The 22,688-nt window shown below is 45.5% G+C and overlaps 1 protein-coding gene across 5 annotated transcripts in view; it reads right to left on the bottom strand.

The window, feature by feature from the left end:
• LOC120986497 (A.superbus venom factor 1-like) overlaps nucleotides 1-22,688 on the bottom strand; it is a 694,107-nt gene that overhangs the window by 5,097 nt on the left and 666,322 nt on the right. For all 5 annotated transcript variants that reach the window (XM_040415118.1, XM_040415120.1, XM_040415117.1 and 2 more), the window contains one exon: nucleotides 477-612. In XM_040415118.1, coding sequence (XP_040271052.1) covers nucleotides 477-612 — 136 coding nt within the window. The remainder of the gene's footprint in view (nucleotides 1-476; nucleotides 613-22,688) is intronic.

Below are 22,688 nucleotides of genomic sequence, written 5' to 3'. Positions count from 1 at the left end.
CCGTCTTGGGTATGTTAACGATAATATAACCGGATCAGTTCATAACGGATGCAGATGGTTGTATGATCAGTAACGGAAGCGTTTTTGCTGAACCCTGCCGGATCCATCAAAAACGCTAGTGTGAAAGTAGCCTAACATGTCTTTAGTGCTAGTGCGGGCAGGGGACGTCGACTGGGGCCATATGCATTGGGGCTTATACTCTGGATCTTTTGAGACCCTAGCAACCCCCCTGTCTGGTCCCATCAAAAGTGGAAGTGACATCTGATCCATAGCCTAAGCCAGAAACCTGATACAAGATGTGATGTTGCCAGAAGACAGATTTTCAGAAGACTGGGTTCCCAAACTGCCAATTCAAGCACCTTCTGATCGGCAAGTATGGAACTCATTTTCTCCACAGGTGTGTTATATGTAATTAATGAGGGATCTGTTAGATCCCAGAAAACCCCTTCAATTCACAAGTTTTTACTATCACTTACCCATCCGCAGTATTCCACAGATCTTTTCTCACTCCCCAGATCACATAGTCTTTGCCTTCCTCCAAGTTTAAGGCTTTGTTACATTTGGCATGGCTGATAAAATTGCGTTTCTGATTATCAACATTTTCATCCGTACCTGGAAACGGAAAATTGGAATATAGTAGCATCTAAAAGCAGCCTACATCCAGTAAACAGTTTGGCCTCAAATAGACAGAATAGGAGAATAATATTAATACCACTGACAAAAATGCTATCAGTTTCAGCACGTACTGTAGGAGAGATAGACACAATCTGCACTTATTAGACCCCTTTCACACGGGCGAGTTTTCCGCGCAACGCACAAGTGATGCGTGAAAATCACCGCTCATGTGCACAGACCCATAGAGGTGAATGGGTCCGGATTCAGTGTGGGTGCAATGCATGAGGTGAACACATTGCACCCGCACTGAATCCGGACCCATTCACTTCTATGGGGCTGTGCACATGAGCGGTGATTTTCACGCATCACTTGTGCGTTGCGTGAAAATCGCAGCATGCTCTATTTTGTTAGTTTTTCACGCAACGCAGGCCCCATAGAAGTGAATGGGGCTGTGTGAAAATCGCAAGCATCCGCAAGTGCGGATGCGGTGCGATTTTCACGCACGGTTGCTAGGAGACGATCAGGATGCGGACCCGATCATTATTATTTTCCCTTATAACATGGTTATAAGGGAAAATAATAGCATTCTGAATACAGAATGCATAGTACAGTAGGGCTGGAGGGGTTTAAATAATTTTTTTAAATTTAACTCACCTTTAATCCACTTGTTCGCGCAGCCCGGCTTCTCTTCTGTCTTCATCTGTGCTGTGCAGTAATAAAAGGACCTGTGGTGACATCACTGAGCTCATCACATGGTCCATCACACGATCCATCTCTATGGTGATGGATCATGTGATGGACCATGTGATGAACACAGTGCCTTCCTCACAGATGAAGGCAGAAGAGAAGCCGGGCTGCGCGAACAAGTGGATGAGGTGAGTTAAATGATTTTTATATTTTTTTTTTAACCCCTCCAGCCCTATTGTACTATGCATTCTGTATTAAGAATGCTATTATTTTCCCTTATAACCATGTTATGAGGGAAAATAATAAAACTTACAGAATACTGAACCCAAACCCGAACTTCTGTGAAGAAGTCCGGGTTCGGGTCTGAGTACCAAACATGCTGATTTTTCTCACGCGCATGCAAAACGCATTAAAATGGTTTGCACTCACGGGGGAAAATCACGCATGTTCCCGCAACACACCCGCAACGCCCGTGTGAAACCAGCCTTAAAGATGAGCAAATCAGTTCTAAAAATTCATAAACTTGACTTAGATTTTTCAAAAAGTTCTGATTCCTATGAACCAGAATTTTGTGTGATGAGAGAAAGTCTCATTCTGTGGATTTAATATTGCTTGTTTTTTACTGCAGAATACAATAAGACTCAACCTTGTACAGCTACATAGAAACATGGAATGTGTCGGCAGATAAGAACCATTTGGCCCATCTAGTCTGCCCAATATATCTGAATCCTATTAATAGTCCCTGGCCCTATCTTATATGAAGGATGGCCTTATGCCTATCCCATGCATGCTTAAACCCCTTCACTGTATTTGCAGCTACCACTTCTGCAGGAAGGCTATTCCATGCATCCACTACTCTCTCAGTAAAGTAATACTTCCTGATATTACTTTTAAACCTTTGCCCCTCTAATTTAAAACTATGTCCTCTTGTAGCAGTTTTTCTTCTTTTAAGTATTCTCTCCTCTTTTACCTTGTTGATTCCCTTTATGTATATAAAAGTTTCTATTATATCCCCTCTGTCTCGTCTTTCTTCCAAGCTATACATGTTAAGGTCCTTTAATCTTTCCTGGTAAGTTTTATCCTGCAATCCATGTACTAGTTTAGTAGCTCTTCTCTGAACTCTCTCCAAAGTATCAATATCCTTCTGGAGATATGGTCTCCAGTACTGCGCACAATACTCCAAATGAGGTCTCACTAGTGTTCTGTAGAGCGGCATGAGCACCTCCCTCTTTCTACTGGTAATGCCTCTCCCTATACACCCAAGCATTCTGCTAGCATTTCCTGCTGCTCTATGACATTGTCTGCCTACCTTTAAGTCTTCTAAAATAATGACCCCTAAATCCCTTTCCTCAGATACTGAGGTTAGGACTGAGGTTAGGACTGAGGTTAGGACTGAGGTTAGGACTGAGGTTAGGACTGAGGTTAGCTACATAGCAGGGTTGCCAACCGTTCAGAAATTTCTGGACAGTCTGTAAATATAGGCGACTTTTTTCCTGTGTCCGTGAAAAAAATGGATGTGTCCGTAATTTGTTTTTGAAGCTGGTAGTACTTGCCTATGCTATTTTGGTGATAATTTACAAAATTTTGCAGCTCACAGTAAATGCTGGTAATGATTTCTTAGCAGTATATTGAGCTATAGACATGTATTATTATTTATTATGGTTTTCCAAATTGTCAGTAAAAAATATTAGCTATCTGTGCTTTTGGGATAAATTGTCCAGAAAAAAGAAAAATTCTGGTTGGCAACCCTGCTACGTAGGATAAGGAGGAGGGGGAGACAAAATGTAGGGCTAGATGAGATTATATTCCATGATCTTTTTTATGTAACGCCTCATTCACACGTCAGTGATTCATAAACGTGTGCTGAACGTGTTCCACAGGCCACGGATCCATTTATTTGAATTTTTTTTAGCACAAATGCATTTCCTATCTTGTGTTCCCGGATCACTCACGCCAATTATAGTCAATGAGTCCGTGAAAAACACGGTTGCCATCTGTGTTGCATCCGTGTTTCACGGATCATTAGGAAGAGATTTTTATTAAAATTATTTTTCACCTGTGCAGGGTCAGTGAAACACGGATGGCACACAGACAGCAAAAAACGGACACACGGACCCAACACGAATCCTTTACGGACAACTTAACGGATGCATCACTGACCACCCTCTCACGGATTTGAGCACGGACATGGACGGGTGAATGAGGCTTAAAGAGGTTGTATTATGACAGACAATGGGGGCATATCGCTAGGATATGCCCCCATTGTCTTAGAGGGTTAGTGGTAGCGGTGGGACCCGCACCTATATCGAGAACGAAGCCCCGAAATTGCGCCCTCCATTTTCTATAGGGCTTCCGAAAATAGAAGAGCACTGGCTCGGCTATTTCCGTCGAGCCCATAGGAGTGAAAGGGAGCGCTGGCCGATCATGCGTGGGGCGCTCCCATTCATTTCTATGTAGAGCCGGCCAGCGGTGGGACCCGCACCTATAAGAGAATGGGGGCATATCCTAGCAATATGCCCCAATTGTCTATGATTAGAGATGAGCGAATCAAAGTTGACGAAGTGGAATTCGATCCGAATTTCCGGAAAAATAAAATTTGCATTGAATCCAAATTTCCTCACCCTTCGTGGAAACGAATCAAGTTTTTTTCCTAAAATGGCTGCTGCACGTGTTAGGACATGGAGCAAAGAACTCTGGGAAAAAGGGATCACCCACAATGCCATGCATGCAGCCAATCAGCAGCCAGCCCTGTGATGTCACAGCCCTATAAATAGCCTCAGACATCTTGGATTCAGCCATTTTCCAGTGTACTTAGTGCAGGGGAGACGTCAGCAGGCGCTAGGGACAGTGCTAGAAAATACTTGAAAACTTTTATTTTGCTGGATAGAAGTTCAGGGAAAGGGCATTAGAAGTGTAGGGAAAGGATAGGGAGGAATTATTCCACACTATAAAAGGAGAACAGGGTCCAATAGGGGAGTGTGCAGCCTGGGTGATAGGAGCGATTCTATTACACCTTGCTGCACTGACTGGGGATCCGAATTGCCATTAAACTGCTGCTTTCAGGTTTACAATAGATGATACCTCTGTAATTTCAGCAAACCTTTCTTGTTATTGGGCTTTTTGGGGTGTATTAGTGGAAAAAAAGGGCTTATTTGCCATTGTGCGGTGAAATGACAAAATTACAGCCTTTTTTGGGTGTTTTGGTGGGAAAAAAAAGGGCTTATTAGCCTTTGTGCGGTGAAGTGACAAAATGACATACTTTTTTGGCGTGCATTAGTTGGAAAAAAAGTTTTATTAGCAGTTCAGCGGTGCAGTTATATGTTGTGAAGCCTTTTTTGGGGTGTATCAGAGGGGGAAAAAAGTGTTATTAGCCATTCAGCGGTGCAGTTATATGTTCTGAAACTTTTTTTGGGGTGTATTAGTGGGGAAAAAAGGGCTTATTAGGCCCTTTGAAGATGAGCGTGTCCGGATGCGTTGCGGATGCATTCAGTGAAAACTGCGCAATTTCGCAGGCAAAGTCATTCAGTTTTGCCTGCGATCACGTTCAGTTGTTCAGTTTTTATCGTGTGGGTGCAATGTGTTTTGATGCGTTTTGCACGCGCGTGATAAAAAACTGAATGTATACAAACAACATCTCTTAGAAACTATCCGTGAAAAACGCATCGAATGCGCACTTGCTTGCGAATGTGATGCGATTTTCACTCAGCTCTATTCACTTCTATGGGGCCAGCGTTGCGTGAAAATTGCAAAATATAAAACATGCTTCCGCGTGGAATACTCGCTAGTGTGAAAGGGGCCTTAGCCTTTGTGCGGTGAAGTGACAAAATTACAGCCTTTTTTGGGGTGTATTAGTGGGGGGAAAAAAGTGTTATTAGTAGTGTTGATCGAGCACCAAAGTGCTTTGGTGCTCGAGTAGAACACTTTGGGATGCTTGGGTGATCTACAGAGCAAGTCAAACCATAGCATTAAACCAGGCAGCCCCTGCTCTGAAGAGGGGAGGGTGTCTGGTTCACAGGAAAAGGTCAGAAATTGATGGAAACACCACTAAAATGGTTTGGGAACAGCATGGGGAGGATGTCTGGATGCATCTCGGACTCCCAGGTCGCTGCTGGGAACGATGTTGTCCGAGTAGTACGCCACTTTTACAGACTGACAATAATACGCACAAAGCCGAAGATAAAATCGATTTTAGAGGAAAAATTGTTAGGAAACATTCTTTCCTGTATATTTACTTGTATATAAAGTGCAAGTGCTGCCAAAAATTACAAGGAAGAGGCACTCCGATACAACCTTCATATCACATAATGGAGGGCCTCATTCTCATTGTGGTACAATTGTTCAGGTAGTGGGACTCCTACATTCACAAAGCCTATGCACTAAGTGAAAGGGCTGCTAAAAATTACAAGGAACCGGCACTCCAATATACCCTTTATTACACATAAAGGAAGGCATCATACACACCCTTGAAAAATTATGATTGATGGCCTGATGGTGACCCTCTAAAACATTAGGGGCGAGGGTCTGCTGCTGAGCTGACCCTCTAAAACAAGGGGCGAGGGCCTACTGCTGATCTGACCATCTAAAACATTAGGGGCGAGGGCCTGCTGCTGATCTGACCATCTAAAACATTAGGGGCGAGGGCCTGCTGCTGATCTGATCATCTAAAACATTAGGGGCGAAGGCCTGCTGCTGATCTGATCATCTAAAACATTAGGGGTGAGGGCCTGCAGCTGATCTGATCATCTAAAACATTAGGGGTGAGGGTCTGCTGGTGTCCCTCTAAAATATTAGGGGTGAGGGTCTGCTGCTGATCTGACTATCTAAAACATTAGGGGCGAAGACCTACTGCTGAGCTGACCCTCTAAAACATTAAGGGTGAGCACCTGATGCTGATCTGACCATTTAAAACATTAGGAGTGAGGGTTTGCTGCTGAGCTGACCCTCTAAAAGATTAGGAGCGAAGGCAGCCTAATAAGCATGTTGATATGATGGAGGAGGAGGACGAGAAAAGGAAGATTGAAAAATATACCCTTTTTTGTGGTGGAAGGGGTGCATGGGAATACATTGTATTCAATACACTATAAAAGCCACATTCAAAGTGCCTTTATGTTCAGCCACTTTCCTCTGGTGGAGTAGAGAAGTCAGGGGCAATCCATGCCTTGTTCATTTTGATAAGAGTCAATCTGTCAGCATTTTCAGTTGACAGCTGGATGCGCTTATCAGTTATTATGCCCCCAGCAGCACTAAATACCCGCTCTGACAAAACGCTGGCTGCAGGACAGACCAGCACCTTTAAGGCTGGGTTCACACGGGCGTCACGTTTTGGCTCCGGATGCGTCTCGGGTGCATTGCGGCAAACCCGCGCGAGTAGGTACGCAATTGCAGTGAGTTTTGACTGCGATTGCGTTCCGTTGTTCAGTTTTTATCGCGCGGGTGCAATGCGTTTTGCACGCGCGTGATAAAAAACTGAATGTGGTACCCAGACCCGGACTTCTTCACTGAAGTTCAGGTTTGGGTTCAAGGTTGTGTAGATATTATTTTCCCTTATAACATGGTTATAAGGGAAAATAATAGCATTCTTAAAACAGAATGCTTAGTAAAATATGGCTGGAGGGGTTAAACAAATAACCATGGTGATGGATCATGTGATGGACCTTGTGATAAGCGCAGTGACGTCACCACAGGTCCTTTTCCTCACAGATGAAGGCAGAAGAGAAGACGTGCTGCGCGAACAAGTGGATAAAAATGAGTTAAATTATTTTTTATTTTATTTTTTTAACCCCTCCAGCCCTATTTTACTAAGCATTCTGTTTTGAGAATGCTATCATTTTCCCTTATAACCATGTTATAAGGGAAAATATTATAATGATCGGGTCCCCATCCCGATCATCTCCTAGCAACCATGCGTGAAAATCGCACCGCATCCGCACTTACTTGCCCCATTCGCTTCTATGGGGCCTGCGTTGCGTGAAAAACGCACAATATAGAGCATGCTGTGATTTTCACGCAACGCACAAGTGATGCGTGAAAAACACTGCTCATGTGCACAGACCCATAGAAGTGAATGGGACCCATTCAGTGCGGGTGCAATGCATTCACCTCACGCATTGCACCCGCGTGGAAAACTCGTCCGTGTGAACCCAGCCTAAGACGTAGAGCGTCAGTTTGTGCCACGTGTACAGCTTGGACACACAATAGTTGTAAGGCACAGAGGGATCACTGAGGACACTGACACGGTCTGCTACATACTCATTCACCATCTTCCAAAACTTTTCCCTCCTTGTGACACTAGGTCACGCATCAGGGTGCTGGCGGGGCATCATTAAACTGTTCCAGGTCTTGGAGAGTGTTGCCCTACCTCTGTTGAAACTGCTGTGTGTTCCCCTCATCTCCCCTCTTCGGTTGCCCAAGGAACTACGTACTCTGCCGCCAGTGTTGTCAGCTTGAAATTTGTGGAGCAATTTATCCACAAAAACCTTCTGGTATTGCACCATTTTTCTAGTCCTCTCCACCATAGGAATGAGAGATGAGAAGTTCTCTTTGTAGCGGGGGTCGAGAAGGGTGAACAACCAGTAATCGGTGTTGGCCAAAATGTATATAACACGAGGGTCATGGGGAAGGCATCATAACATAAAGTCAGCCATGTGTGCCAGAGTCCCAACAGACAAGACTTTGCTGTCCTCATCAGGAGGATGACTCTCAATCTCCTCATCCTCTTCCTCCTCTTAGGCCCATCCACGCTGAACAGATGGAATAAACCTGTTATGGGTACTACCCTCTGTAGCGGAGGCAACCGTCTCCTGCTCTTCCTCCTCCTCCTCATCATCATCCAATTTGCGCTGAGAAGACGAACTCAGGGTGGTCCTGCTATCACCCTGTGTACTGTCTTCCAGTGATGGTCAGTACGAACACATGCGGGCTGCCATCTTTAGTAAGCTAGACTCACCCGTCTGGCGATGCACAGGCGAGCCCTTAAGGGCTTACCTGTGCATCGCCGGACGGGTGAGTCTACCTTACTAAAGATGGCAGCCCGCATGTGTTCGCTGGCGAACACTGAGAACTGACCATCACTGCTGTCTTCCCCCATTTCCACCTCTTCCACATGCAAAGAGTCCGCCTTCATTGTGAGCAGCGAGCGTTTCAGTAGACACAGAAGTGGGATGGTTATGCTGATAATAGCGACATCGCCACTCAACATCTGTGTTGATTCCTCAAAGTTGCGTAAAACCTCACAGTGGTCAGACATTCATGGCCACTCGTCGCTTGTGAACAGCGGAAGCTGACTGGAAAGGCGACGACCATGTTGCAGATGGTATTCCACTACAGCCCTCTGCTGCTCACAAAGCCTTGCCAACATGTGGAACGTGGAGTTCCAGCGCGTGCTCGCGTCACACAACAGTCGGTGAGCTGGCAATTGCAAGCGCTGCTGCAGCGTTGTCAGACTGGCGGCAGCTGTAGATGACTTTTGGAAATGGGCACACATGCAGCGTACCCTTACCAGTAGCTCAGGCAAATTGGGGTAGGTTTTGAGAAACCGCTGAACCACTAAGTTTAAGACGTGGACTAGGCATGGTATGTTTGTGAGCTTGGCGAGCTCCAAAGCCGCCACCAAGTTACGGCCATTATCAGACACAACCATGCCTGGTTGTAGGTTGAGGGGCGGGAGCCACAGCTCAATCTGGTCCCTTATTACCCTGCCACAGCTCTGCGGGTTCAGAGGTGGAAGTGGAGGAGGAGGTGGAGGAGGAGAAGGGGGGGGGGGGGGTTGCAGCCACTAATGTAGGTGGTGGTGGAAATCGTGATGGAAGTAGGGCCCGCAATCCTTGGCGTCGGTAGCACTTGTGCCATCCCAGGGTACGACTCGCTCCTGGCCTCCACAACGTTCACCCAGGCCAAAAGCACTTGTCCATGTGTCAGTCGTTAAGTGGACCTTCCCAATAACTGTGTTGGTCAGGGCACGGGTGATGTTACGGGACACATGCTGGTATAAGGCGGTGACGACACAATGGGAAAAATAGTGGTAGCTGGGGACTGAGTAACAAGGCCATCAGGCTCCGGAAAGCCTCTGTGTGCACAAGCCTAAATGGCAACATTTCAAGGGCCAGCAATTTGGAAAGGTGCGCATTTAGTGCTATGGCCTATTGGTGGGTGGCTGGGTATTTGCGTTTTCATTCAAAGGCCTGGGGTATGGACATCTGTATGCTGCGCTGGGACACAGAAGTGGATGTGCTAGATGATGGTGCTTGCAAAAGTCCAGGTGCAGGGCGGGAGGCATCCGGGCCTGCGTCTTGGACAGGGGATTGGCCAGCACGTAACACAGGTGAAGAGGAGGCAGTGGTGTGACCTGCAGACACTTATTGTGGACCCAGGCGTTCGGCCCACCTATTAGGGTGCTTTGATGCCACGTGGCGGATCATGCTGGTGGTGGTGAGGTTGCTAGTGTTCAATCTCCTGCTCATTTTGGTACAGCACAGGTTTCAAATGACAATTCTTTTATCATCCACACTTTCCTCAAAAAAGGGCCAGACTGCAAAACACCTACCCCTTGGCAAGAGAGATTGCCGCAAGCGGGTGCTCCGTGGAACAGTTGTGGGCCTGTTTGGTGTAGCCCGCCTTCTCCCTTTTGCCACCCCACTGCCTCTTCCAGCTTGTTGCGGTGCTGCGGATCCCTCCCCCTCTATAATGCTGTCCTCGCTCGGCTTGCCACCTTACCAGGTTGCGTCAGTGATTTCATGGTCCACCACCTCCTCTTCCACTTCCTCACTCTGGTCATCCTCCTGACTTGTTGACCTAACAAGAACCTCACTTATTGACAACTGTGTCTTATCCTCATCATGAATTTCTTGAGACACTAATTGCGGTTGACTTATTGGCAACTGTGTGTCATCATCATCATCCACCTCGTGAAAAACTAATTGCTGTTCCCCACCGTCATCTTTTTCTGACTATGGATGCTCAAGAGTTTGGGAATCAGTGCACAAGATTTCCTCATGTCCCTCTTTAAGCAGGCTTGGCGAGAGGGCCAAATTAAGGAATGGTGATGAAAAGAGCTCCTCGGAATATCCGAGTGTAGGATCACTTGTTTGCCAAGACTCTCCATGGTCAGAGGAAGGAGGATCAGGGTGAGGATTCTGTTGACCAGACTCTTGGCTACTGGGACTGGACTTTGTGGAAGACAGGGTGGTGCTTAACCGACTGGAAGCATTATCTGCTGCAATTCAACCGACCACCTGGTCACACTGGTGTGACTTTGAGAGTGGTGCCCTGCTCCGCCCTGCAAACTGGGAAATGAAGCTAGGTATCGTGGATGAGTGTGTTTCTTGTGCTCTGGCAGCGGGCACAGTTTCACCGTGCCCAGGGCCACAGCCTCTGCGTGAACCATTAGCAGCATGGGCACTTCCCTGTACCTTACTGCTCGCCTTGAGCATATTAAATGGTATATATGCTTGCAAATATGTCACACGTACAGTAGCACAGGTTTTGTAACTGTATGCGCAAATAAATTAAACTGAATGTTACAGATATTTATGATGCGCAAATGTTATAGAGGAGATGTAGCGCAGGTAATGTCGCTGTCACCAGCGGTGAAAAAATTAAACTGAATGTCACTGACCATTTGGAATCGCACATCGAGTATCTAAATGGGCAAATTTCAACACTGAGAAGTGTTGACAATTTGGAAAAGAGTTTGCTGCTCACTGAGCAAACACTCTATGGGGTAGATGTGGGGGTGGGTGGTAGCGAGGAGGCTCAGGAATGTGAGGTAGCTAGCTGGTTAACAGTTAGAAAGCGGGGTAGAGGAAAGAGTGCCAGGGAGGCTAGCCCTGATCTGACACACCCCCAACAAGTTTACACGGTTGGCAGATAAGGGGGATGTCAGTTCAGGGAAAGCACTGCTGCAGCCGGACACTTCCTCTGCCAGTCAAGGGAATGTCAGCTGCAGTAAGCAGGGGACCAGAAGAGAGTGGGAGACTCAATTATTAGGGGTACAGATAGGGCAATCTGTCACAAAGACCGGGATCGTCGAACGGTGTGTTGTCTTCCTGGCGTTTGAGTTCGACACATCGTGGATCAGGTTGACAGATTACTGGGAGGGGCTGACAAAGTTAGAGGTAGGTGGAGCGTCCATAAAAATGATTTTAGGGATTTAGGTCAAAATAAATTTTCTGAAATACTACCGGTACCACGAGCCACACAAGAAAGGCATCGGGAGATTAGGGAGGTTAACAAGTGGCTCAAAAACTGGAGTAGGAAGGAGGGGTTTGGGTTCCTGGAGAACTGGGCAGACTTCTCTGTTGGCTACAGGCTCTATCGTAGGGATTGGCTGCACCTCAATGGGGAAGGGACAGCTGTGTTGGGGGAGAAGATGGCTAGAAGGTTGGAGGAGTGTTTAAACTAGGGACTGGGAGGGAGGGTAATTAAATTATAGGATGGGAAGATAGTGCAGATAGAGACCAGGGGCAAGGTAATGGGACTGGGGGAGAAATGGAAGGAGGGACTAGAACATTTTAGAAGGAAAAGTGTAGGGTACAAAATATACATAAACCTCTTAAATGTTTGTATACTAATGCCAGAAGCCTGACTAATAAAACTGGGGAACTGGAATTAGTGATATGTGAGGATGACTATGACATAGTGGGAATAACTGAGACATGGCTGGATAATAGCTATGACTGGGGGGTTAATGTCCAAGGTTACAGTCTGCTTAGAAAGAATCGCCAAAACCAGAGAGGGGGAGGGGTCTGCCTTTATGTAAAGTCCGGTCTAAAGCCCACACTCCGGGAAGATATAAGTGAGGGACATGAACATGTGGAGTCACTGTGGGTAGAAATACATGGAGGCAAAAACAATAATAAATTACTAATAGAAGTTTATTATAAACCACCTAATATACCAGTTTCCAGATCTCAAAGGAAACATGTTCTTGACAATAACCAAAGACAATTACCTTTCCCAATTGGTTCAGGACCCGACTAGAGGGACGGCCATACTGGACTTAGCATTAACCAATAGACCTGACAGAACAACAGATGTGCATAAAGTAATTATAATTCAAAAGAGTGTTTCTACAGGGAGGAACAAAAATACCAAACTTCAAAAAAGCTAAATTTAGCCAACTTAGAGAGGCCATAGGCCTAACAAATTGGGACAAAGTCCTCAAAAATAAAAATACAGCCACAAAATGGGATATTTTTAAAAGCATCCTAAAATCTAATTGTGAGAGGTACATACCTTATGGGGATAAAAGGTTAAGGAACAAGAAGAAACCAATGTGGATAAATAGAACTGTAAAGAAGGCAATAAATGACAAAAAGAAAGCATTTAAATCACTAAAACAGGAGGGTAGCGAGGAAGCACTGAAAAGCTATAAGGAAAAAAATTGAATATGTAAAAAACAAAGAAAAGCAGCCAAACTAGAGACTGAGAGATTAATTGCCAAAAAGAGCAAAACTAACCCTAAAATGTTTTTCAATTATATAAAGTATAAATCTGAAGGTGTCGGCCCTCTACATAGTAATGAGGGGGGAGTTGCAGAGAGCGATGAGGAGAAAGCAAAGCTATTAAATATTTTTTTCTCCACTGTAGAAAATAAACTGTCAGATGAAATTCAGAATGTAAAAGTTAATTCTCCATTAAAAGTGCCCTGTCTGACCCAGGAAGAAGTACAGTCGCCAGGACCAGATGGCATACACCCCCGTATCCTAAGAAAATTAAGTAATGTCATAGCCAGACCCTTATTTCTGATATTTAAGGACTCTATACTGACAGGGAGTGTTCCACAGGATTGGCGCATAGCAAATGTGGTGTCAATATTCAAAAAGGGTCCAAAAACAGAGCTCGGAAACTATAGGCCATTAAGTTTAACATCTGTTGTGGGTAAACTGTTTGAGGGTTTTCTAAGAGATGCTATCTTGGAGTACCTCAAGGAACATAAGCAAATATCGCTATATCAGCATGGCTTTATGAGGGACCTGTCATGTCAAACTAATTTAATCAGTTTCTATGAGGAGGTAAGTTCTAGACTTGACAGTGGCGAATCAATGGATATCATATATCTAGACTTCTCCAAAGCATTTGACGCTGTACCACATGAAAGGTTAGTATATAAAATGAGAATGCTTGGACTGGGAGAAAATGTCTGTATGTGGGTAAGTAACTGGCTCAATGAGAGGGTGGTTATTAACTGTACACACTCAGATTGGGTCACTGTCACTAGTGGGGTACCTCAGGGGTCAGTATTGGGCCCTATTCTCTTTAATATATTTATTAATGATCTTGTAGAAGGCTTTCACAGTAAAGTATCAATTTTTGCAGATGACACTAAACTGTGTAAAGTAATTGACACTGAAGAGGACAATATTCTGCTACAGATGGATCTGGATAGATAAGAGGCTTGGGCAGATAAGTGGCAGATGAGGTTTAACACTGACAAATGTAAGGTTATGCACATGGGAAGGAATAATGCAAGTCATCCGTACATACTAAATGGTAAAACACTGGGTAACACTGACATGGAAAAGGACCTAGGAATATTAGTGAACAGCAAACTAAGCTGCAAAAACCAGTGTCAGGCAGCTGCTGCCAAGGTCAAAAGGATAATGGGTTGCATCAAAAGGGGCATAGATGCCCGTGATGAGAACATAGTCCTACCACTTTACACATCACTAGTCAGACCACACATGGAGGACTGTGTACAGTTCTGGGCTCCTGTGAACAAGGCAGACATAGCAGAGCTGGAGAGGGTCCAGAGGAGGGCAACTAAAGTAATAACTGGAATGGGGCAACTACAGTACCCTGAAAGATTATCAATATTAGGGTTATTCACTTAAAAAAAAAAAAAAAAAAAAGACGACGAGGGGAGATCTAATTCCTATGTATAAATATATCAGGGGTCAGTACAGAGATCTATCTTATCATCTATTTATCCCCAGGACTGTAACTGTGACAAGAGGACATCCGCATTTTGCAGATTGGAATTGCGGACCCATTCATTTCTATGGGGCCACACGATGTGCTGCCCGAATCCGAAATTGCGGATCCGCACTTCCGGGTCTGCAATTCTGTTCCCGGAAAAAATAGAACATGTCCTATTCTTGTCCGCAATTGCGGACAAGAATAGGCATTTTTCTTATAAGTGCCGGCGATGTGCGGTCCACAAAATGCGAAACGCACATCGCCAATGTCCGTGTTTTGCGGATCCGCAGATCCGTGGATCCGCAAAACACACACGGACGTGTGAATAAAGCCTAAGTGGGGGAAATTGGCTTCTACCTCACAGTTTTTTTTTTTGCCTTCCTCTGGATCAACTTGCAGGATGACAGGCCACACTGGATGGACAAATGTCTTTTTTCAGCCTTATATTGGTGTTATATAATAGTAACATAGTATATAAGAGCGCTGGGCCTAAAGAAATGGCTGTGAGGTAGCTACAAAGCAGATAACTCCTAAAAATACACTACACAGCTACTAATAGTAGAAAACGAGTTTATTGTACCATTACTAATTATAATAAAATACATGTATATGTGGCTATACAGACACAGGACAAAAAACAAGGACTACATAAAATTTGTCAATAAATAATTGCAGATAATCCCAAACACTCCCAAGGCTACCTGCAAGAGAAAATCTCACTATACAGGTATATAAAGTGCACAGTGCATAAGGGAGAGAGTAACCAAGGGACAATCAACTGCCATTTGTAAACAGACCAGTGTAGTCCAGTCCCCTGGACTACACATTTTATGTATGCAAATAGTAGTGTAGAAGCAGCACTATGCGGTCTCACGATAATGCGTCTGTTTCAATGCAACAGCCTCACCGTAGGCCCTTGATCCATCAGGCCATATAGTATACATGAAAAAAAGAAGATGGCTCCGGCAGCATTCCGCAGTATCAAATATGCTTTAATCGTAACCTCCAGACACAAACAGCAACGTTTCGACTGAATACCAGTCTTTGTCAAGCCTAATAACATCAATGCTGATAGGCATATATATACCCCCCACATAAAATACACGCCCCGTTACATCATCAGTACAAATCAATGTATAATAGAGTACATATGTCCACATTCTAACTTACAGCTGATGATTTACCCGCCACACTAGTGTTGTTCGCCTCGGCGTTCTCTTGTCTGTATTGCGCAGCCGCGTCTCAATACATTCACATACCCGGAAGTGTCACACGTCACCATGGTACCCGGCGGCGCACGTGTCTTTGGCCAATAAGCTACCGCTGCAACCACTGACGTCACAGCCTACGCGTCCATCATGTGATTCTCCCCCAAGAGCGCACATCCGTGCGTCAGTATCGTGGGTCACATGGGGGCCGCTGCCAATGATAACACAGCGCAAACACCGGTGTCATGGTAACGATGACGCCTCGGTCAACGCTACTTCCTATATAGATAACAAGTGCAATCTGTATCAAAAACAAAACCGATCTATGTATGATCATACTCGTCGAACTCACTGTGGGGCCCTTGCCCTCAACGGTGATCATCTGACTCTAAAAGAGCATCGATACAGACTGCACGTAGTCACACAAAAGACAGTGATGGACGTATCATATATCATCACAGGTGCGGTACATAACAGCCACACATAGCCAAAATGTGAATGGTGCACCATATATACATATCCAATAAATACATAGATCATCACATTAACCCATTGTCATACGGATTGGGGATTGATCCCCCGGGGATGTGTTACATATATGTTAAAAACATGATGTCCCTATACTAAGAGGACAATACAGTTACCAATATCAATCAATGGATGAGACATTGAACTCTATATTCAAGCCAAAGGGTTGTAGGGACCTAAGGGTATGGATCCACTTAAGTTCCTTTTTCCTCAGGATTCCCTTCCTGTCCCCACCCCTTCTCAAATATCCTACGCTATCAATTGCCCGAAATCTCAATTGATTTATGGAATGTTTGCATTCAATGAAGTGTTTTGCAACCGGTTTGTCGAGTGCACCTGTTCTTATTGTGCTTTTGTGTTTGTTAATTCTTTCCCTCAATTCCATCGTGGTCTCCCCCACATAGATCAAACTACAGGGGCACTGTATCATGTACACCACATCAGTGGATTTACATGTATAGTGACCTTTGATCTTAAACCGTTTGCCACTGTATGGATGTGTAAAACCGTCACCTTTCATGATGCCACCGCAGTTGCAACAGGAAAGGCAAGGGAAATTACCACTCCTCAGTGGTGCTAATCTTTTTTGTCTCTCGAAAAAAGATTGGCACCAAAAGATTGGCACCAATATATATGCCTATCAGCATTGATGTTATTAGGCTTGACAAAGACTGGTATTCAGTCGAAACGTTGCTGTTTGTGTCTGGAGGTTACGATTAAAGCATATTTGATACTGCGGAATGCTGCGGAGCCATCTTCTTTTTTTCATGTACACATTTTATGTAGTCCTTGTTTTGTATATGGGGATAGATAGGTCGTGCCCTGTGAAAAAGCGTGACTGCGAAACGGACGTCGGGCCATTCCTTCTAATCCAGGTCTGTGGTATTACTTACATTATTGCTCTCGGTCATTATCTGGGCGATACAGCCGTCCCCATTGGTTGGTGCGGTGTGGAGTCACTTAGTAGTATTACTTAGTAGAAAGCCGGTTGGCACCTTATACTGTCAGTAATGTGGGGTCACACTTTTGATGTAATTGAGTGACTGTTGAACCTTATTATTATAATTCTTATTCCTGTGATTGGAGGGATTTTGCCTCCACACTTTTTTGCACTACTCTAGGTCATGTATTTTATCTTTTATGACATATGTGGATATTATCTGATTATGTAATAAAGTTTTCTTATTAACAGTTTGTGTGGTGTAGAGTCCTTATTAGAAATGGCCCGAATAGTTCGCCGGCGAATAGTTCCCGGCGAACATTGCTTGTTCGCGTTTGCCGCGGCGGGCGAACATATGCGATGTTCGGTCCGCCCCCTATACATCATCATTGAGTAAACTTTGACCCTGTACCTCACAGTCAGCAGACACATTCCAGACAATCAGCAGCAGACCCTCCCTCCCAGACCCTCCCACCTCCTGGACAGCATCCATTTTAGATTCATTCGGAATCTGCATTCTCAGTGAGAGGAGGGACAGTGCTGCTGCTGCTGATTCAAAAGGTAGAGCGTTAGCTAGGGCAGTGTTCTGTGTCCACAGACTCATCTGCTGTAAGGACAGCGTCCTGACAGCACCCCAAAAAGCCCTTTTCAGGGCTGGTACATCAGTCTGCTTTTTTTTTATTTTTTATATACACTGCGTGCAGAATTATTAGGCAAATGAGTATTTTGACCACATCATCCTCTTTATGCATGTTGTCTTACTCCAAGCTGTATAGGCTCGAAAGCCTACTACCAATTAAGCATATTAGGTGATGTGCATCTCTGTAATGAGAAGGGGTGTGGTCTAATGACATCAACACCCTATATTAGGTGTGCATAATTATTAGGCAACTTCCTTTCCTTTGGCAAAATGGGTCAAAAGAAGGACTTGACAGGCTCAGAAAAGTCAAAAATAGTGAGATATCTTGCAGAGGAATGCAGCACTCTTAAAATTGCAAAGCTTCTGAAGCGTGATCATCGAACAATCAAGCGTTTCATTCAAAATAGTCAACAGGGTCGCAAGAAGCGTGTGGAAAAACCAAGGCGCAAAATAACTGCCCATGAACTGAGAAAAGTCAAGCGTGCAGCTGCCAAGATGCCACTTGCCACCAGTTTGGCCATATTTCAGAGCTGCAACATCACTGGAGTGCCCAAAAGCACAAGGTGTGCAATACTCAGAGACATGGCCAAGGTAAGAAAGGCTGAAAGACGACCACCACTGAACAAGACACACAAGCTGAAACGTCAAGACTGGGCCAAGAAATATCTCAAGACTGATTTTTCTAAGGTTTTATGGACTGATGAAATGAGAGTGAGTCTTGATGGGCCAGATGGATGGGCCCGTGGCTGGATTGGTAAAGGGCAGAGAGCTCCAGTCCGACTCAGACGCCAGCAAGGTGGAGGTGGAGTACTGGTTTGGGCTGGTATCATCAAAGATGAGCTTGTGGGGCCTTTTCGGGTTGAGGATGGAGTCAAGCTCAACTCCCAGTCCTACTGCCAGTTTCTGGAAGACACCTTCTTCAAGCAGTGGTACAGGAAGAAGTCTGCATCCTTCAAGAAAAACATGATTTTCATGCAGGACAATGCTCCATCACACGCGTCCAAGTACTCCACAGCGTGGCTGGCAAGAAAGGGTATAAAAGAAGAAAATCTAATGACATGGCCTCCTTGTTCACCTGATCTGAACCCCATTGAGAACCTGTGGTCCATCATCAAATGTGAGATTTACAAGGAGGGAAAACAGTACACCTCTCTGAACAGTGTCTGGGAGGCTGTGGTTGCTGCTGCACGCAATGTTGATGGTGAACAGATCAAAACACTGACAGAATCCATGGATGGCAGGCTTTTGAGTGTCCTTGCAAAGAAAGGTGGCTATATTGGTCACTGATTTGTTTTTGTTTTGTTTTTGAATGTCAGAAATGTATATTGTGAATGTTGAGATGTTATATTGGTTTCACTGGTAGAAATAAATAATTGAAATGGGTATATATTTGTTTTTTGTTAAGTTGCCTAATAATTATGCACAGTAATAGTCACCTGCACACACAGATATCCCCCTAAAATAGCTAAAACTAAAAACAAACTAAAAACTACTTCCAAAAATATTCAGCTTTGATATTAATGAGTTTTTTGGGTTCATTGAGAACATGGTTGTTGTTCAATAATAAAATTAATCCTCAAAAATACAACTTGCCTAATAATTCTGCACTCCCTGTATATATATATATATATATATATATATATATATTTATATATATTGCAGTTGCCTGCCCGTGTGTGAGAGGCTGCAGGCTCAGTCACAGACAGTACTGTGTGCACACCATTCATACAGGGTGTGACAGAAAATACCTTGCAGATTAAAAAAAATTATATTTAATATTTTTCTGTGATCTAATCACAGTTGCAAGCCAGTGTGTGTCAGGCCCACACAGATTGTATTGTGGCCACTGGCTAGTGGCTAGGCCTCCACTTATACCGTTACAGGGTGTCACTTACTCACAAATACCTCGCAGATAAAAAAGAATTCTATTTAATATTTTTCTGTGATATAATCACAGTTGCAAGCCAGTGTGTGTCAGGCCCACACAGACTGTACTGTGCCCACTGCCCACCACTTATATAGGGTGGCACAGTACCTTGCATGCATAGTAACACTTATCTAATAAAAAATGACAGGCAGAGGCAGGCCACGCCGCAGGGGCCGTCGTGTTCGTGGTGCTGTGATTTCCACTGGCCCTGGAATAATGCCCAGTGTTCAGAGGCCACGTACCCTGAACCCAAAAAATTCGGAGAAAATAGTTGACTGGCTTACACAGGACACCCAATCTTCAACAGCTTCCGCTAAGAACCTTGACGCACCATCCTCCTCCAGCTCAGCTTTGGTCACCTGCTCTCAAGTTACCACTCTCCCGCCCGCCGCCACTACCACCACAGGCACCACAGCTGCTTCACTTGATCCCTCAGAGGAGTTATTTACACATCAGTTGGATGAAATTAGTGATGCGCAACTATTATTGCCAGAGGATGGAGATAACAGGGATATGTCTCAGTCAGGCAGCATTACACACATGGACGTACAGTGTGATGATGATGATGATGTTGTACCCGCTGCTTCTTCCTTTGCTGAGGTGTCAGATACAAGTGAAGTGGTTGATGATGACGATGTGTCCGTGGATGCTACGTGGGTGCCACGTGATGACGCAGTGACCATGGTGTGGATTCAAACAAAGGAGAGGGAGCCAGCGTTTTTTTAACCATCTCCCCGTTCGAAAAATCTATTTAATAAATGGACCCCAGATTGGGGAGAAGAAAGAACTACAGAAAATAGCACTCATATCGGGTGGGACAGTAAATTGCACGGCACAGACGCAGTGACCTTGGATTCAAACAAAGGGGAGGGAGCCAGCGTTTTTTTAACCATCTCCCCGTTCGGAAAATCAATTCAATTCACCTTTCCGGGACCCTTGGTGTTGTACGTGGCTGGGTGGAGGAAGAAACCTTCAATGACATCAACGGGACATGGCTAACTTGGTATCCAACCTTGTACAAATGGCGAGTTTGCGGTTGGGCAAATGGACTGTTTGCGGTTGTTTGCGGTGCATTAAAAGGGGAGTTTGGTCTGTCAAGGGGAGTTTGGTCTGTCAATGTCTGTGAAGCGGGCGTAACCCTTACACTACCTGATCGATACAACATCATACCTGATCGTATACACACACTGGATGTTTTAAACCACGTTGTTCAAAAAAAAATTGGATTGTTAGGTGATTTATGCCCTTTATGGATTAAAATCCAACTCTGCGTCAACTATGTAATTTTCCATGGGAGTTTTGCCATGGATCCCCCTCCGGCATGCCACAGTCCAGGTGTTAGTCCCCTTGTAACAATGTTTCCATCACTACTGTGGCTAGAAAGAGTCCATGTGGGTTTTAAAATTTGCCTGCCTGATGAAGTCTATGGCGGTTCGCCCGGTTCGCTCGTTCGCGAACATTTGCAGAAATTCGCGTTCGCCGTTCGTGAACGGAAAATTTTATGGCTAGTCTTGGCTAGCAACCCAGCGGTGCTTGAATGGTTGACTCGGTCATCCACTTCGTCCCAAGTAACATCAGACACCCCAGCCAAGAGTCGGTGGGTTTTTCAGACACAACCCTTAGTTGGCATGGCCCAGGAGCAGGCCCTGTGCCATCACCTGTCCTCAACCTGCCTCTGTCCTTTTTTGTTACCTCAGCCAGACAAGTTTTATATGCTGTGGGCTCAGCTCCACTATACAGCGAGGACAAGCTACTAGAGGACAGTCAGCAGCTACTGCCCAGCCAAGATCTGGAGGAGACATCCGCCGCTTTCTCCGGTAGGCTGGCAAGTAGTGATGAGGAAAATGGCATGGGAGCTGGTGTTGCGAGTTGTCAGGCTCCTGGCTTGGAGACCGCTGAGGAGGACATCAGAGACATGTAGACAGTACTCGATGATGATAGCCGATCGCAATTGGGATCCGGGTGACAATGGAGTTTCAATATCATCGAGAGAAGAGGGTTGCAGCTTGCGCGTGAGGCAGCGAAGAAGCCAGCAAGTCGGTAGCGTGGGCAGGAGTCAACAGGGTTGCAGCAGCAGTGAAAGGTCGGGAGCTAAACATGCCCGGGGTAGACCACCCGCTTCGCAGGAGCCTACCTGCCCGGAAAGTAGTGGTGCAGGGTTTCACATAGGCAGCGGCGGTAGCAGTCACTCAGTGCAAAGTGTTGGGGGTAAAATCACCTACTCATGGGTGTGGCAGTTTTTGTTAAGCCACCAGAGGAGGTGAACATGGCCATTTGCCGAATCTGTGGGCAGAAGGTGAAGCATGGCCAGGGTGCCAATGTAAGCACCATGGCCCTGCGTCAACATGTGCAGCGACACCATAAAGTGGCCTGGGAGAACCGTGGCTCCAATGTGGAAGATGAACGTACTCCTGGCCAAGTTGCTGGTGCTGAAGTCCCTCCCTTTCCAAGTGGTGGACTCTGCGCCTTTCAGAGAACTGATAGCTTGTGCCGAGCAGAGGTGGAGAGTCCCAAGCCATCATTTCTTTTTCAAAAAGGCAGTACCAGCCCTGCACACATATGTAGAACAGAAGGTGGGCCAGTCCTTGAGCTTGTCGGTGTCTGACAAAGTGTACGGCAGCGCCGACGTGTGGAGCTATAACTACGGTCAAGGACAATATATGTCCTTTACGGCCCGCTGGGTGAATGTGGTTCCTGCCCAGCCAAACCAGCAACTTGGCCAGGTGACGCCGCTTCCGCCTCCACGTTCTCATGCCGTTCGTCCTGCGACAATGTCTGCCTCTGCCTCCTCATCCACCACTGTGCCTCCAGTGCAGGGACAATTCACAGTGCTTCTCCAGCATACCACATGTGCAGGGCACGGCGGTGTCACGCTGTTCTGCACCTTGTTTGCCTGGGCGAACAGAGTCACACAGGGGAGGAACTGATCTGTATCCTTCATCAAGAAATCGAATCTCCGCGACAACTCAAAATCGGAACCATGGTGATAGACAATGAGAAGAACATTGTGTCGGCGCTGCGTCAAGGGAGGCTGAGCCATGTGCCCTGCATGGAGCATATGTTCAATCTGGTTTTTAGGCGTCCACCCATCTGCAAGACATCCTATAAATGGTCAGGAATTTTTGCATGCACTTAAGCCACTCTTACACTGCGAAGCACACCCTCTTTGAGCTGCAGCAGCTGAACGACTACTGTGCCCACGTTCAGACCCTAAAGGTGGGAATAAAT

This window comes from Bufo bufo, chromosome 1, assembly GCF_905171765.1.
Source record: "Bufo bufo chromosome 1, aBufBuf1.1, whole genome shotgun sequence".
In the NCBI taxonomy this organism is placed as follows: Eukaryota; Metazoa; Chordata; class Amphibia; order Anura; family Bufonidae; genus Bufo; species Bufo bufo.
Note: the sequence above shows the minus strand (reverse complement) of the source record. Positions and strands in the feature narration are given on the sequence as shown.